Source organism: Labrus mixtus, chromosome 15 (genome assembly GCF_963584025.1).
Source record: "Labrus mixtus chromosome 15, fLabMix1.1, whole genome shotgun sequence".
NCBI classification, from domain to species: domain Eukaryota; kingdom Metazoa; phylum Chordata; class Actinopteri; order Labriformes; family Labridae; genus Labrus; species Labrus mixtus.
Window position 1 is genome coordinate 11977916 of NC_083626.1, and position 13674 is coordinate 11991589.

Here is a 13674-nt window from a genome sequence, read left to right on the forward strand (position 1 = left end):
CACACACGGTTTTCCAGTAATGGCTTGTCCCATTAAAGCTCAGACTTATCTAGAGCATGTTCTGTAATTTATGCATCTTCCTTTCTTTGAATGCAAATTATATTTCATTTTCTATTTTCAGGGCGAAATGTTAATTTTCGGTTCTTCAAGGAATTTCTGCAATATGATATAAAAAATAAAAAAAAATCTTCCTTCTGATCCTCTGAGCTTTAATTTTGAAAAGCTCAGAAATCCTGGAGTGAGTCAGAGGGGGAGTCGGCTGTTTTAGAGGGATTTAAAGAGGCTACAGCCAAATGACGGATGAGTCTATCATCTCCCATCTTCGTTAGTCGAGATATCTGCCTCATCAAAGGTGCTATATTTTCCCATCACAGATTGAAGGTGAAAGTGAGCACTGCTTTGGTTCAGATAATTGGAGTTTAGTCCCAAAGCTCCAATTATCTGAACCGAGTAATGGTAAAGAGATTTCCCAGTGAGAGTGGGGTATTGACATCAGTGTTGACTGTATTTCATAATGAAACCTTCTTCCGTAGGTCTACTTCTGCTCTTCTTGATCTGTGGTGAAAACTTTATTTTACACAAAGTAACAAAGACTCTCTTTTTGGTTTACTCTTATCTCCAAAGAAATATGTATTTACAGTTTAAGAGCTCAGTAACAAACAGTAAACAAACAAATAAAAAGCCTCTTGTCAATAACGATTTAGAGTTTTGTACACTTGCACCATCCTGTTCTGAATCTGTTTAAGCAGGATTGTTGAACAGGTCAAATCCAGACTTTATTTCAGTTATATTCTTCATGAATATTTCAGCAACATGTATTATGCACGTGTTGCAGAAATAACTGAAAATATTTTTGGGGATTTGCAGTTTGTTTGACCTTAACCTGAATATCAAGCTTCATTCATCGATGTTTGTCTCAGTTCATTAACACTGTGTGCATAGTTTATGAAAACAAAAATGAATAAAAGTATTTAAATAGCTGATCACCAAGGGATGGAACTTTTTCTTTAATGTCTTAACATTCCATGCTGAGTGGAGAAAACATCTCTACTTGTGAGCTTACCGTGTAAGTCAGTGTTTTTTTTTAATTTTATTTGGGAAAGCAAATAGAAACTGATGAGTCATTGAACCAAGTTTTAAAAAGAACAGGGTAGGAAGTCTCAACATGAACAGTTTTAAGATTAGAAACAGCCCAGCAGTCTGATCTTTTTAAAGGAATGACTCAACTCACAGACTGAGCATGATAAAAAAAAAAGTCACAATTCGAACAAGAGGGTCAAATAACCATTTACTCTGACTTGTCCAATCCGAGAGGCTAGAATAAAAAGTCACTCACAAATGGCTGTGTTGATGAGTCTTTTAAATAAATGTTTTGTGATAAAATCCCAGAGATAAATGCAGAAAAACAACTGGCACGTTAACCTTCTTGTCAACTAACTTATGCTGTATATAATCCCGCTTTACTTCCACTTACCAACCAGGCTCAGGTTGATGGGTGGATGTAAAGCGGGATTAAAATGTCACTTTTTCTGTTTCTCATGTTGATTTTATGCATATGTGTATCCTCATTAATATATAAAACGTTTGAAAATATTATTGACAAGATGAAAAAACAACAACATTGTGCTTAAAAAAAGCAATTATCCTTTTTTTTCACAAAATAAAGAAAACTCATTTACATAAATGGACAAAATGGAATTCCATGTAAATATATCAGCTCAATTTCATGATAGTGATTCCAGCGTCAATGTACAAAAGAAAAACCTTGCTTTGCTTTGTGTGGTAAATGAACGGACACATGCTATGAATTGCTATCTACTGTCAGTTTTTCTTGTGTTTTATTCTGATTAACTGCAAACATTATATGTTCCAAGTTTATTTTATTTGTATGTTCCATGTTTATTTTTTAGAGATTTTATCTTATAGAAAAATATTTTTTAATTATTAAAATCAATGTATCTGGATGATTATTGTCTCTGATAGGTACAAAAAAATACTTGATTATTGATATGAAACACATGATAAAGATCATTCTCTCACAGTATGTACACAGACTCACACAGTATTCACACGTTTGTATGGTGGGTGTACTTTTTCCTCTCCAGTCCTTGGGCAAAGTTCTGTCTGCTGTAAAAACTCCTGCACATTTTAGTCATTTTTATTCCCTCATATTTGGCTTTTGGAGCTGTACTTAATGCCAGGGAAGCTGAATTTGAAAAGTATCTTGAAAGGATTTGAAGCAGACCGTTTCAACCGGAGCCTGGCTTTATGCAGTGACTGGCTTGGGTCCGCTGGGCTCGCTAACAGAGCCTCTGTGCTTGCGTCCGGAATATTCTCCGATAAATGAACCGTCCTCATCGAATTCTCCTTCTCCGTCTGCGTAGTCGACCAGGCTGTCTCGGCTGACGCTGTCCCCTATGTCATCTCCATTCAGAGAACACAAGCTGCTGCCCTTCAGTGGCTTCTCCTCACTGTCACTGCCATCAACGGGAACAGAGAAGGATGGCTGCGGTCAGCAGTGCAATGCATAAACAAACACATCATATTAAACACCACATGCAGATGTTCTGCAGCTACATACATGGCCTTAAGAGATCAAACATGACCAAAAGCTACACACACAAACACAAGCCTTTAAAGAGCACATACACTCTTAAATCCGTGGCTGCACTAACACACACACATGTAATACATCACTACAGGCAGCAGGCAGGGGAGGATGCAGCGGCTGCACAGCTAAAAAGGAAGCACAGGGGAGGCGGGGAGGGCTTGCTACAATCACTTCACTAATTGCTAATTGCCAAGGTTTCAGGACCAAAGGCAATTTCAAATCTCTTTAGAACCAGTGATGGAAATTGCCAGAGTGCAGTGAGAAAGAAGTCGGGTGGGAGGTTTGTGTGTGTGTGTCTGTGTCTGTGTGTGTCTGTGTGGGGAAGGGGATGAGATTGAGAAAGAGGGAGGGAAGAGGAGGGCCATATGCAATCCCAGACAAACAGCCTGTCATTCCTGGTATTCCCGAGGGGCCCACACGCAGGCCAAGGAGATTAGATGCCAATTTAAGGCTGGGCAAGTGGCCAACTCGCAGGTGTCTCGCAACAAGACGCAGGGTCACCTCAAAACACTGAGGATATTTTCCTCCTTGTCCTCTTTTTCTAATTCCCCAAACCTTCCATATTTTGTAACATCTCTCTCTCTTTCTCCCTCTCTTTCTTTCTTCCTCCTTTGATTTAGTATTCATAACACAGAGTGTCTGCGTTCAGAGACGACGCTCTGCTGGCTGCTATATGATAGCGCCATTTGAGGCGTACTGTAGTTGACACCTGTGTCAAATAAAACAAGCTCGACATTTTGAGGAGCGTTTTAGCACACAGAAGCAGCTCAAGCTAAGATTACAAATCAGGCCTCCTTCACAGGGATTTTTAATAACCAATCTTATCTGTCCTATTTCATGGGGCCGTTTACCATGCAAGCCACATAAGGTCCGCATTTCAACTCTTATCAAACCTTCTTTCTCTGACGACTCTAGAGTGCCGAAGATAAGTGGCTGTTATCTCAGAGCCGCCGCAGCCCACCCACAGTGACTTTGAATATGGTGATAAAATGGGGCTGAGTGCTTTAAGCCCCAACTCTCATTCAAGATGCTGGTCAAAATCCAGTTTAGTCTCAGCTGTTGCTGTAAAAAGGCTTTTCCTCAAGCCTCACAAACAGGTGAGAGATGGAGGCACATCGCCAGGCAGAATGTAATTAAATCTGTCTTTCCATTGACCCATGCTGACTTGGTTCGAGGGCAGCATTTAATCTCCAGGTGGAAGGAGGGTTTATTCCCCAACAATTCTCCTGAAGTTGTATTTATTTTAGTCTAAAGGTTTCTGGAGGAAAACGTTGCAGCCTCCTCAGCCATCTCCAAGATGGTACATAAATCTATGAAAGATGAGAACTAAGAGGAGGGGGAAAAGGGAGTGGGGTTAAAAAAAACAAAAAAAAAACATAAATAAGCTGAGGAGAAAATTGCATCACACGGATGGTCTGGCCAGCTTTGACACTTGCTGTTCTTGCAGTGGACAAAGGGGCTTGGTGGCAGAGGCCCGTCTCCAAAGAGAGATCATCTGACGCATAATTACCACTTGTCAACTCCCCAGACACGTGGCATACCAGTGGGTGGTCTATTGCCTTCTGAGATTCAAAGGGCACAAGAGAGCCCTGAATCGAGCTCTAACACCAGGAAAACAACATCATAGTGAAGCTAAGGGCACTCTGGGGGGACAGTAGTCAGAGCAGGCTCATGAAACCAAACATGAGAGGCATTTTAAACAGATAGCTGCAGCCAAATATCTGCAGAAGCTCAAAGCACGACAGCTTCTCCAGCTTCAAGAGTCTTAAAAGTAAGTTTGTATCAGAGATAAAGATATAGAAGATATTCCTGAGAATATAATATGCATTAGTTTTTGATCAAATAGTTAAATCAAACAGCTAAGCATCTGTACTTTTCTCTTATCACTACGGCTTCTCATGCTGCAAGAGCTCTAAAGTTAACTTGGTGTTGCAGAAAAAATATCATATCATTAATGTTTTCAAGTAATAGAATATGAATACATCAATAGAGGAAGGACATGCAGAGTCAATCAGAATAGAATAAAATATGATACAATACAATATGAAACGATACCATGATACCATAGTACATCATAGATGATGCCCACAATGATAATGTCATGATACAATTGATGTATTCCAAGACAATCATACCTCGTTAACCGAAAAATGATTTTAACAACTGTGAGCCGTAATATGTATTTTTATTTATTGGCCGTGTTGCTTGCTTCTGTGCTGTTTACTTTTTTGTAAATAGGTGTGCCAGTCCCAGGAGCTGAGTGGCCCATCAATTTCCTGCTCCTACCGATGTTACGCTGCGGAGAGGTCTTTCACACTATAAGAGCAGGAAGATGACGTCGCTGTGGCGCAGGGGGAACCACAACTAGTGCGCGGCCCCATGTTTGGAGGCTATAGTCCTCCAAGCGGACGGCCCAGGTTCAAATCCCACCTGTGGCTCCCTTCCCGCATGTCATTCCCCGCTCTCTCTCTCTGATTTCCAGCTCTATCCACTGTCCTATCTCTACATTAAAGGCACAAAAAGCCCAAAAATAAATCTTAAAAACAAGAAGAAGTAATGTTGTGAATCACTAATTACCTTAACCTTGTTTTCTCATGTTTTGGTTAGTTAAGGTGGTAAGTTGGTTGTCTTTTGTTTTACTTGATTTATCAGGTTATTTCGCTACACCAGTTAGCCTCCGTTTTGTTTGTTATGTTTGGACACAGATTCACTCGTATTCTTAGTTATTCATATTGGCACTACTGTATCCCTGTTTATTATTTATGCATCAACACGAAATAACATCTGGGTCAAAGCATTACACTGTTCTCCGTGGCTGCTTAGGAAGTGAGGGATTTGGGCCTGTGCTCATGTTGTGTCTGGGCTTCCACTAGACGGGGTATAAAAAATATACAGTTATAAAGGGGAAAGTGCAGAAAAGTGCATTGGTTCACTGCAATTTAGTTTCATCTCTTTATTTATTTTTTTACAGCTGTCTGATATTATCCCACTGTCCTCTTTTATCCTTTTGACTTCTCTTTATTATACTTCAATAACTGTAACAAATGATTAAGGCCAACCATATATTGTAGTGGCCATATTTTGTCCCAATATGTTGTTTATGGTTAATTATATATAATATAATATATATTATATATATCAACTATTATTCATTACTCCAGATCAATGAGAAAATGGAAACCAATAAATAATGAGTAACTCTTAATAATATTAATATTAACAATGTTACTACTACTACTACTCAAAGTAGATATTGGTCATATTAAATTGTTGCCAAGCACCCTCCAGTGCTCTCCATCAGTGCTAAGCCTCACAGAAAACACTTCTTTAAGTCTGTTTGTCTGAAAACAGCCTTAGCTTGTGTACAGCATACCTTGAGTGCTTGGTATGGATCAACAACCCTATAATGTGTTCACATAAATCAGTCATTGGGTCAGTATGAGACAGTAAAACCAGCGTATTACATCCTTAAATAAATCATAATCTATAAAATATACTCTGTAATCCTAAACAGGACAATGCATTCTCCTTGTTTAATAGAATTACAGTCTTGGCAGGAACCACAGGACTGCAATTGGCAGCAGGCACACAATGGTGAGTAATCATGTTCTGAATAATATGACGACGAGCAGAAATCAAAGCCGACAGAAGAGGCTATTTTAGGTGATTTCTGTTGCATGTGCACAAACCAACACACCATTGTCACACAGCTCCTGCAGTGCTGTCAAGCAAAATAGGATTCAGTCGATTTTCCTAAACTGTCACCGTAGCAGCTAAACAATGCAAACAATGGAAAATTCAACAGCTATTATGAAGCACAACAGCTGTCTGCTTCAGGCTTAAAGGCTAAGTTTGTTTCTACCATTTGCGATGCTTTGTTTATACTTGCTTCATTGAATGTAAGATGTTTTTCATCAGCAATTACTGTTTGTGGAGAATCAATGTTGCCATCTGCAGAGGAACCTTTCTCTATTGCAATTAAAAATCTGTATTGTATGGAAGATGTTCTTCTGAATCATTCATTCAAAATGTGAATCAGAGTTTAAAAGTAAATCATCATCCCTCAAAACACCAGAGGCAAAGAGCAACAGATAGATAACATTTTATCTTTCACTATGATCCATTCTCCATTTCTCCTCTCATGCAAATTTCTACATCAGGAGGGGTGGAAAAAAAACTGCGATAAGTTCAGCAGACAGCTGATCTAAGATTTTAAATAATTAATACCACGCACTTGTAACACACACACAAGTGCGTTGTCTGAGAAATGTTTTGCTGCCAAAGTGTGGTCACACTACCACCAATCTCTCTGCTCCATCCTGCCATTCACAAGCTAAAACCCATCTGCTGAAGTGCTGCTGCACGGTTTATTTGTGTGCATCACGACCCATGTTGGACATGTGACGTGTCATCGCTTTTTTTAGTGCGAGGGATTCTTGATAGACTGATGGCTGATGTAACCACAACTCAGCCTGTTTTTTTTTTAACCAAATCCTGAAACAAATGTGTAACATTTTAATTGCGACTATATATATAGTGTTGATGGAAGAGGGGATGGGTTCAGGGTTGGGGACGGGGGTCTTTTGGGTGACATACTGTAAGTCCGATGAAATCATAGCACACTTACAGTGATGCACACACACCCAAAACAAACAGGCACACACATAGTTACACAAGACACAAAACCTACTAATGTCTGCACAACTAAGCCAACACACACGCTCAGGTAAGAGTCTGACAACAAAGTAAAAGCACATAATTCCAGCTAATGGGGGGCAAATCTCAAGCTCCTGTTACCCACTACTGTGTGATTACCTAGCCCATTAACTGATGAGAACACTGGCTGCTAGGCTGATCCTGGTAATGAACGCATGGTTTTCTTTTGGAATGGGAGAGAAAAACATTGATATGACACATGACAAATGAGTTTCTCAGCCTGGAAATATTTCACATATGGTCGTTAGATTATTGCTACAATACGATGCATTTCAAGGAGATTAAAAAAAGTGTTGTTTCCTTGACATGCGTTTGCACTGCAGCTTTTTCACTGCAGGTAAGAACTGCAGAGCTCACCTGTATTCACAGAAGGTGTCATCATTCATTCCTTGTGACACTTCGTCAGGGTGGAGGTCCTCCTTCGCTTTCACTGGAGGGGGGGGGGGCAGGACAGACATTTCAGCATCATTGTTAGCGAGAAATACTTTCTTCCTAAGATGTAATTACATATTACTGTTACTGTTGGGACAAACAGTCAAGTGAAATGCTTCAAATTCGAATAAATATAAAGGATCCTATCTTTAACAGTACCAAGGGAAATTACTCAAACAGTAGCATCTGCCTTGTGCTAGATTTAATCAACCTCAGTGATTTTCTGTCAGACAATTCTTGGAAACCAGAGCAAAAGCAGACTCAACATTGATGCTTTGTAGGGCTGCAGGAATAATTGATCTGAACTTTTAAGTCTCTGGCGTGTATGTAAGAGTTTAAACTGAAAAATTATAACTGAAAAGTGTAACATTATTATCAAGCCTGTACACAGAAAGCCTCTCTGCTCTGTGTCTGCACAAAGAGCTACACACCAGCTCTTTGTGTAAATATGCTTTAAGAAATACCAGTTGCTTTCAAGAGAGACAAAAGAGGGGCTTCATGAAAAGAGCTGGTTGGGTAAAGGGGGAATCTAAAGGAGCTGATGAAATATTCAGTGCTTCATGTCAAAAGCTACTGCAGGCAAAGCAGTGGAGTGGTGGGGAGACAACGGGGGAACAGGTTGATAGAAAAGGCAAGCGAGTAACAGTGAGGACCCACACCTTGCAGCAGGTTTCATTGAGAGACAGAATTTGGCTCTGATACAAGACAGAGCAGAGGTGCAGAGGAAGCGCCAGGAAGGTCTGAACAGGTGAGGGGTGGAGAGGTGTGGAACAAAGCCAGCTGGTTCCCACTCGTCTGCTCTGACAAGATACTGAATCAGAGGTACCAAACAGGGGAATCAACCGGGCCAAGCAAACAAACTTACATGCCAGTGCTCTTACACCTGCTGCATCTCATGGACAGCTGATTGAAGGTTAATGATTTATTGTGCTTTGCTGGGTTAGCATGCAGAACGGGTCCAACATGCAGTAACGATGCATTTCCAAACCAAGAAGGGATTAGGGTTTAGGTCCATTGCAAATTTCTATAATTTTCAGGAGGTCAACCAAAATGATTTAAAGTCAATTCAACGTGTCAATTTGGAGACATTTCAAAATGGTTTTAAATATCTAATAACCAGGTTCATCTAGTGTCAACACACTCTGTGCATCTAATGAATTGTATTTTGGTTCACTTCCTGGAGTGAAAAAAACAATTGGACCCAACCCTGGTCAAAGACTAACTGACCTTTTTCCATGGAGAACATGTCTTGTCGCTCAGGAGGCGGCGGCGTACCTGCATACTTGCCACCTTTGTTTCTCCGCACAAAACAGGCCATTAGGGCGATGAGTGTGAGGAGCGCCACAGCACACATGGTCCCAATGAACCAGCCTTGGGTCGAAAGTTCGCTCTTCTGCCCTCCCACACCTGAGAACAAAAAAAAAAGCAAAGAGACACAGAGCTCAAGGTTTCGACTTTACATCTTTGTGTGTTTGAGCACGACAGTCCCCTCGAGCGCTCCCCAAACAACTTTTTATTTGACTGAAAGAGAAAAAACACCATGGATTCTAGTTTGAGAGGATGTTCTCACGTCCTGTTTGACTCATATTCCCTTCAGCTATAGCACTCTGTCTCTTGAAAGAATATTAGATAGAAGAAGACAAAAATACTCAGAGATGCAAGAAAAATTAATGAATGCACATTTCCCCCATAATCAATAACAATTATCAATAGTTCTCTCAGCGCTTCGGTATGGCAGGCTAGAACTCAAATCTCTAAACTCTACTGACTGCAACACTGTTCTCTTGTCTCACCTTGGACTCTTGTCTGGATAACTTCTTCGAAAATACTAGTGTTATCGAGCAGCCTGTTGGCCATGAGGCGCACGGTGTACTCCATCCCGGGTTTGAGCCCATCAATTATGTGGAAACTTTGAGAAGTGTTTACAGCCTCTGAAATCCTCCAGATAGCTTCACCTGCACAGCCAAGCATAGGAAGTGCACAAGCAGCATGTGTGTATTAGCATTCATGCTATCGAGGAAGAAGATAGGATAGGTTGTTGCGAATAGGAAAATGGTTCTTCATTTATTGTAGGTATTTTCTGCACTATGTATAACTTTGAAAACATTTTAAGGAAATTGTGGAAATAGAGTAGGTAGCAATGTTAATGTTAGGCTGAGGATACATTTTAGATGTTTATATGCATACTTCACAGTTGCACCTAAACATGATGCCACCTGAAAATCGTGTAAATATTTAGCAAGGCGGGGACAGGAAAAGTAGCTTACGGTTATTCTTATAAGCCACATAAAGCTGCGAGTCCTGCTGCTCCTCTATGGCAGTCCAGCTGATTTTGGCAAATGTGTCACTCACATAGCAGCTTATGTTCAACAGGGCTGGAACTGATAAAGAGAGAAGAAAATAGGAGGCGGGGAAAATAAGGAGTAGAGGAAACACAGACAGGCACAGAGAAAAGCAGATAGAAGGCAGGAAAAGAGGATTAGCAGAGGCAAATAGGTTCCCCCGCAGCCTGAGAACAGTGCAGCTTGCAGAAAAACCCTTCAAGACGACAGTTCAAAAGGCAACGCTTGGCCCCAGACTTAATTGAGTGGAGCTGGATTTAGGCTCATAAAGGGTAGATATAGAGATCGTGGGCGGGAGTGACATCTAGTCTTCACTCTCCCCTAAGCAAAGCTGGCATTTCCTGATGCCCCCCCCCCACCATGAGCTGATTTCAGAATAGATTGCAAAGACTCCATGTCTCAGATTCCATTGTTAGCTGAAAGTTGAGGTATGCAGAGATGAGATCACAAAGCTATCATTGGAGATGCATGCGTGAGTGTGAGCGATATACCTAAAGGAGGATGAGTAGAATTGCCTGGGATAGAGCTGGGAAAGGAGAGAGAGCAGTTGTGGCCTGAAAGGAAAGAGAAGCCTCAGATGTAAGATTCCTGCTACAACACTGTCAGTTCTAATGCTGAATTCTGTGCAACAAGCCGGCTCTGCAGACTACATGAAGGTAAGATTGTTAGAGCAACTGGGAAAACTAGATTAATGGCCATAACTGTGCAAGAACACTGCAAGTGATCGTAAACACACTATAACTGTGGCAGAGTTACTAAATAATGAATGTGAATTGCAAATTCAAACTGCAATTGTCACTTTTTGACAAGGTGTTTTCACAAAGAAATGTTCTGTCTTTCCTGAACAGTTTTTTCAGGAATTACTAGAAACTTACTTGTCAAATACAAAGGACAAGGTTTAGATGACAACACAACACTGCACTACACAAAATGACCTAAACATAGTCTACCTCTACTTCTAACACTACTTCTATGTAGTGATACATACAGCTCTGATCAGGGGCCACAGCTGGAGTTGGGGACAAATCTTCAGAGGGATAAAAAGAGAAAGAAATACAGCAGAAGATTACAGAAATATGGAAAGCCAGCTTTAAGGTTTATAGACGGAGCACAAACACACACAAGCACACACTATGATACACAGATGTGCATGCTCATCCACACAGACAGAGACACACACGTGGGCAGAGCATCCACACAAACCATGAAACGCAGGTGGAAGCTTGCATGAGTGATCTGTTTGTTTAGTGGTTTTCTAGATTCTGTGACCAGTGAAGTGCAGCACCACCAGTGGGTGGATTGTTGATAGACAATGGTATCCCACAAAGCACTAGGGCTGGGTATTGTCAAGGACCTCACAATCCAGATAGATTTAGATTATTTGGGTCACGATTCGATATCGATTTGATTCAATATTGATCAATTTGTTACGATATCGATTCAATAATTTGCATGTATGAAATACCCAGATAATTCATTACACAAAAACCTCTAAAAGGAACTGAGTTTATCGCCCTAAAGCCGCTGGTCTCATGAAGCAAGTGGATTTTACAGTTAGTTGCTAGAATGTACCATTCAATGTTTAGAGTTGACATTGTAAACCATCAATTTAATGTTGTATACAAAATCCACTTTTACAGTGTTTGTGAACATATATTTGGGTAACCTGTGTGAGTGTCTACTGATCCACAAAATGTGAAATAAACCCATCCAGTCCTTTGTTTGTAGTCTGCATGAGTCTTACAACACACAGAAAAGTGCTCCGTTTCAAATTTGCTCAACTTGTGATGTCATAAGTTGGATTCTGGTAAAAAAAAAATACCCTCCACCCATGGACTCCACCTCCAGCCTAGAGCAAAACCTTAGCACAGGTCTGCCATTTTCATTCTCGCTAGCGAAGGAGTGATGTCTACCGGGTAAACTCAGCTCATTGTATTTAAAGAGACACACACACCAAAACAGAGCATTCTGAGAGAGCTGGTTTATACAGGGTCACAAACCTCCTCGGGGATTGATTCATGTTATATTTTGACCAAAGCACAGCACAGATGTTTCATTTAGACCACATGGGACTGTTTGAAAAGGTGGAAAATGGGTATAATATGTCCTCTTTAAAGCTTCATCAGTAAACACAACATTGGCTTTTCACCACCAAGTTGAAATATTGAACATGTTATTAATGAAAATCCAATACTTTTGATCGAGAATATCTGGGTGTTAGCTACTCCACAATGTTCATCATCTTTTCAGAGAATGTTGAACCACAAGAAAGCCAACACAAAGCCTCATCGAGCCGCGTTGTAACTATGTTTTAACATTGTCATTAGATTATTTAGCATGGTGAAATATATCACAGCCCTCTTAATTTTTTTCTTGCACATAGATGGTCAAAGAGTTGAAGAATATTCACATGGGTGGTTTACACTTGTGATTTGTAACTGAAATACAGCTAAACTTTCTCATCAAGGTACTAATATGCATTACATTGCTGTTCTTTAAAGAAATCATAAATATTTGATCCAAAAGAAATTCGCCTGAACTTTATGAAGTAACTAGCGAGTGTTAAGTCATTATTTGATGTGCTTCTGTTATTTAAAAGTTTCAAGATTTTTCCTTGAAAAAACATGAGAACAAGTAAAAAGCTGTCTCTTATCCAAATAAACCTTTATACAATACCTGCATTTCAAGCCACAATCATTACAAGGGGTTGCTGATCTGACATGGTGCAGCACATGCTGTCACCTCACAGAGAGAAGGTTGTCTGCTTTCACCTACAAGCCACAACACGCAAGTTAGGTTATTTGTCTCTCCAAAATGCCAATAGGTGTGAATTTGAGTGTGATTTGTTGTCTCTCTCTCTGTTGGTCAGCACTGTGATTGACAGGCAACCTGTCGAGGATGTACCCCCCTTTTACAAAACGTCAGCTAGGATTGACTTCAGCCCCCTGTGATCCTCTAAAGTTAACCAGTACAGCTAATGGCTAGAGGATTTGGTAATTGAACTCTGTTAGTAATTTTCAGTTACTTTGAGTTTACATATAAATAATTTGCACTCACTGGTATAATTGTTTCATTACCTGTGGCATGCATATCATTTGTTGCCTGTAACTTTTCACAGACTGTCTAGTGTGAATAGCATGTTCTCTCTGTTGCATTCTATTGTGTGAACTCACATTTAAAAATGAACACCGCTGTGCATGAACACAGCCTGTTCTGCTTCTATCTGAAGTCAGCCTTCGACAATTATGTTTTCCAAATAAACTTTTTCAAACACGAACTTCAAACTATTAAATAATTTGTAGAAGATAACAAGTTGGGCGCTCAAATGTTGTGGCAGAAGGCAAATGATTTATTCTCAGGGGGAGCTGGTTATTTCGGAGAGACTCTGTGCCTTTTTGTCATGTTTGCAGTCCGCTTTATCTCTGCTCCTTTGTTATCTCATGAGACCTGATGCAAAAGAATAGATATTCTTTCTGTCTGCAACAGTCCTCTGCCATGGCTTCTCTCTGAGCTTTTCCTTCTCCTCTTTCTCACAGATGCTTCACCACTTCTTTTATGTGTGTTTTTTCATCT

General features: G+C 40.2%; 1 protein-coding gene across 14 annotated transcripts in view; it reads right to left on the reverse strand.

Moving 5' to 3' along the window:
* Positions 1–992: 992 nt before the first annotated feature.
* Positions 993–13674, reverse strand: part of LOC132989311 (neural cell adhesion molecule L1-like protein) — a 58344-nt gene continuing 45662 nt past the window's right edge. For 3 of the 14 annotated variants that reach the window (XM_061056847.1, XM_061056848.1, XM_061056846.1), the window contains exons 24-30: positions 11090–11128; positions 10593–10655; positions 10027–10140; positions 9553–9714; positions 8987–9166; positions 7685–7757; positions 993–2477 (exon numbers count right to left, since the gene is read on the reverse strand). In XM_061056847.1, coding sequence (XP_060912830.1) covers positions 2267–2477; positions 7685–7757; positions 8987–9166; positions 9553–9714; positions 10027–10140; positions 10593–10655; positions 11090–11128 — 842 coding nt within the window. In that variant the 3' untranslated portion in view covers positions 993–2266. Of the gene's footprint in view, positions 2478–7426; positions 7491–7684; positions 7758–8986; positions 9167–9552; positions 9715–10026; positions 10141–10592; positions 10656–11089; positions 11129–13674 lie in introns of all 14 variants that reach the window. The other 11 variants (XM_061056856.1, XM_061056857.1, XM_061056855.1 and 8 more) reach the window with 11 other exon arrangements.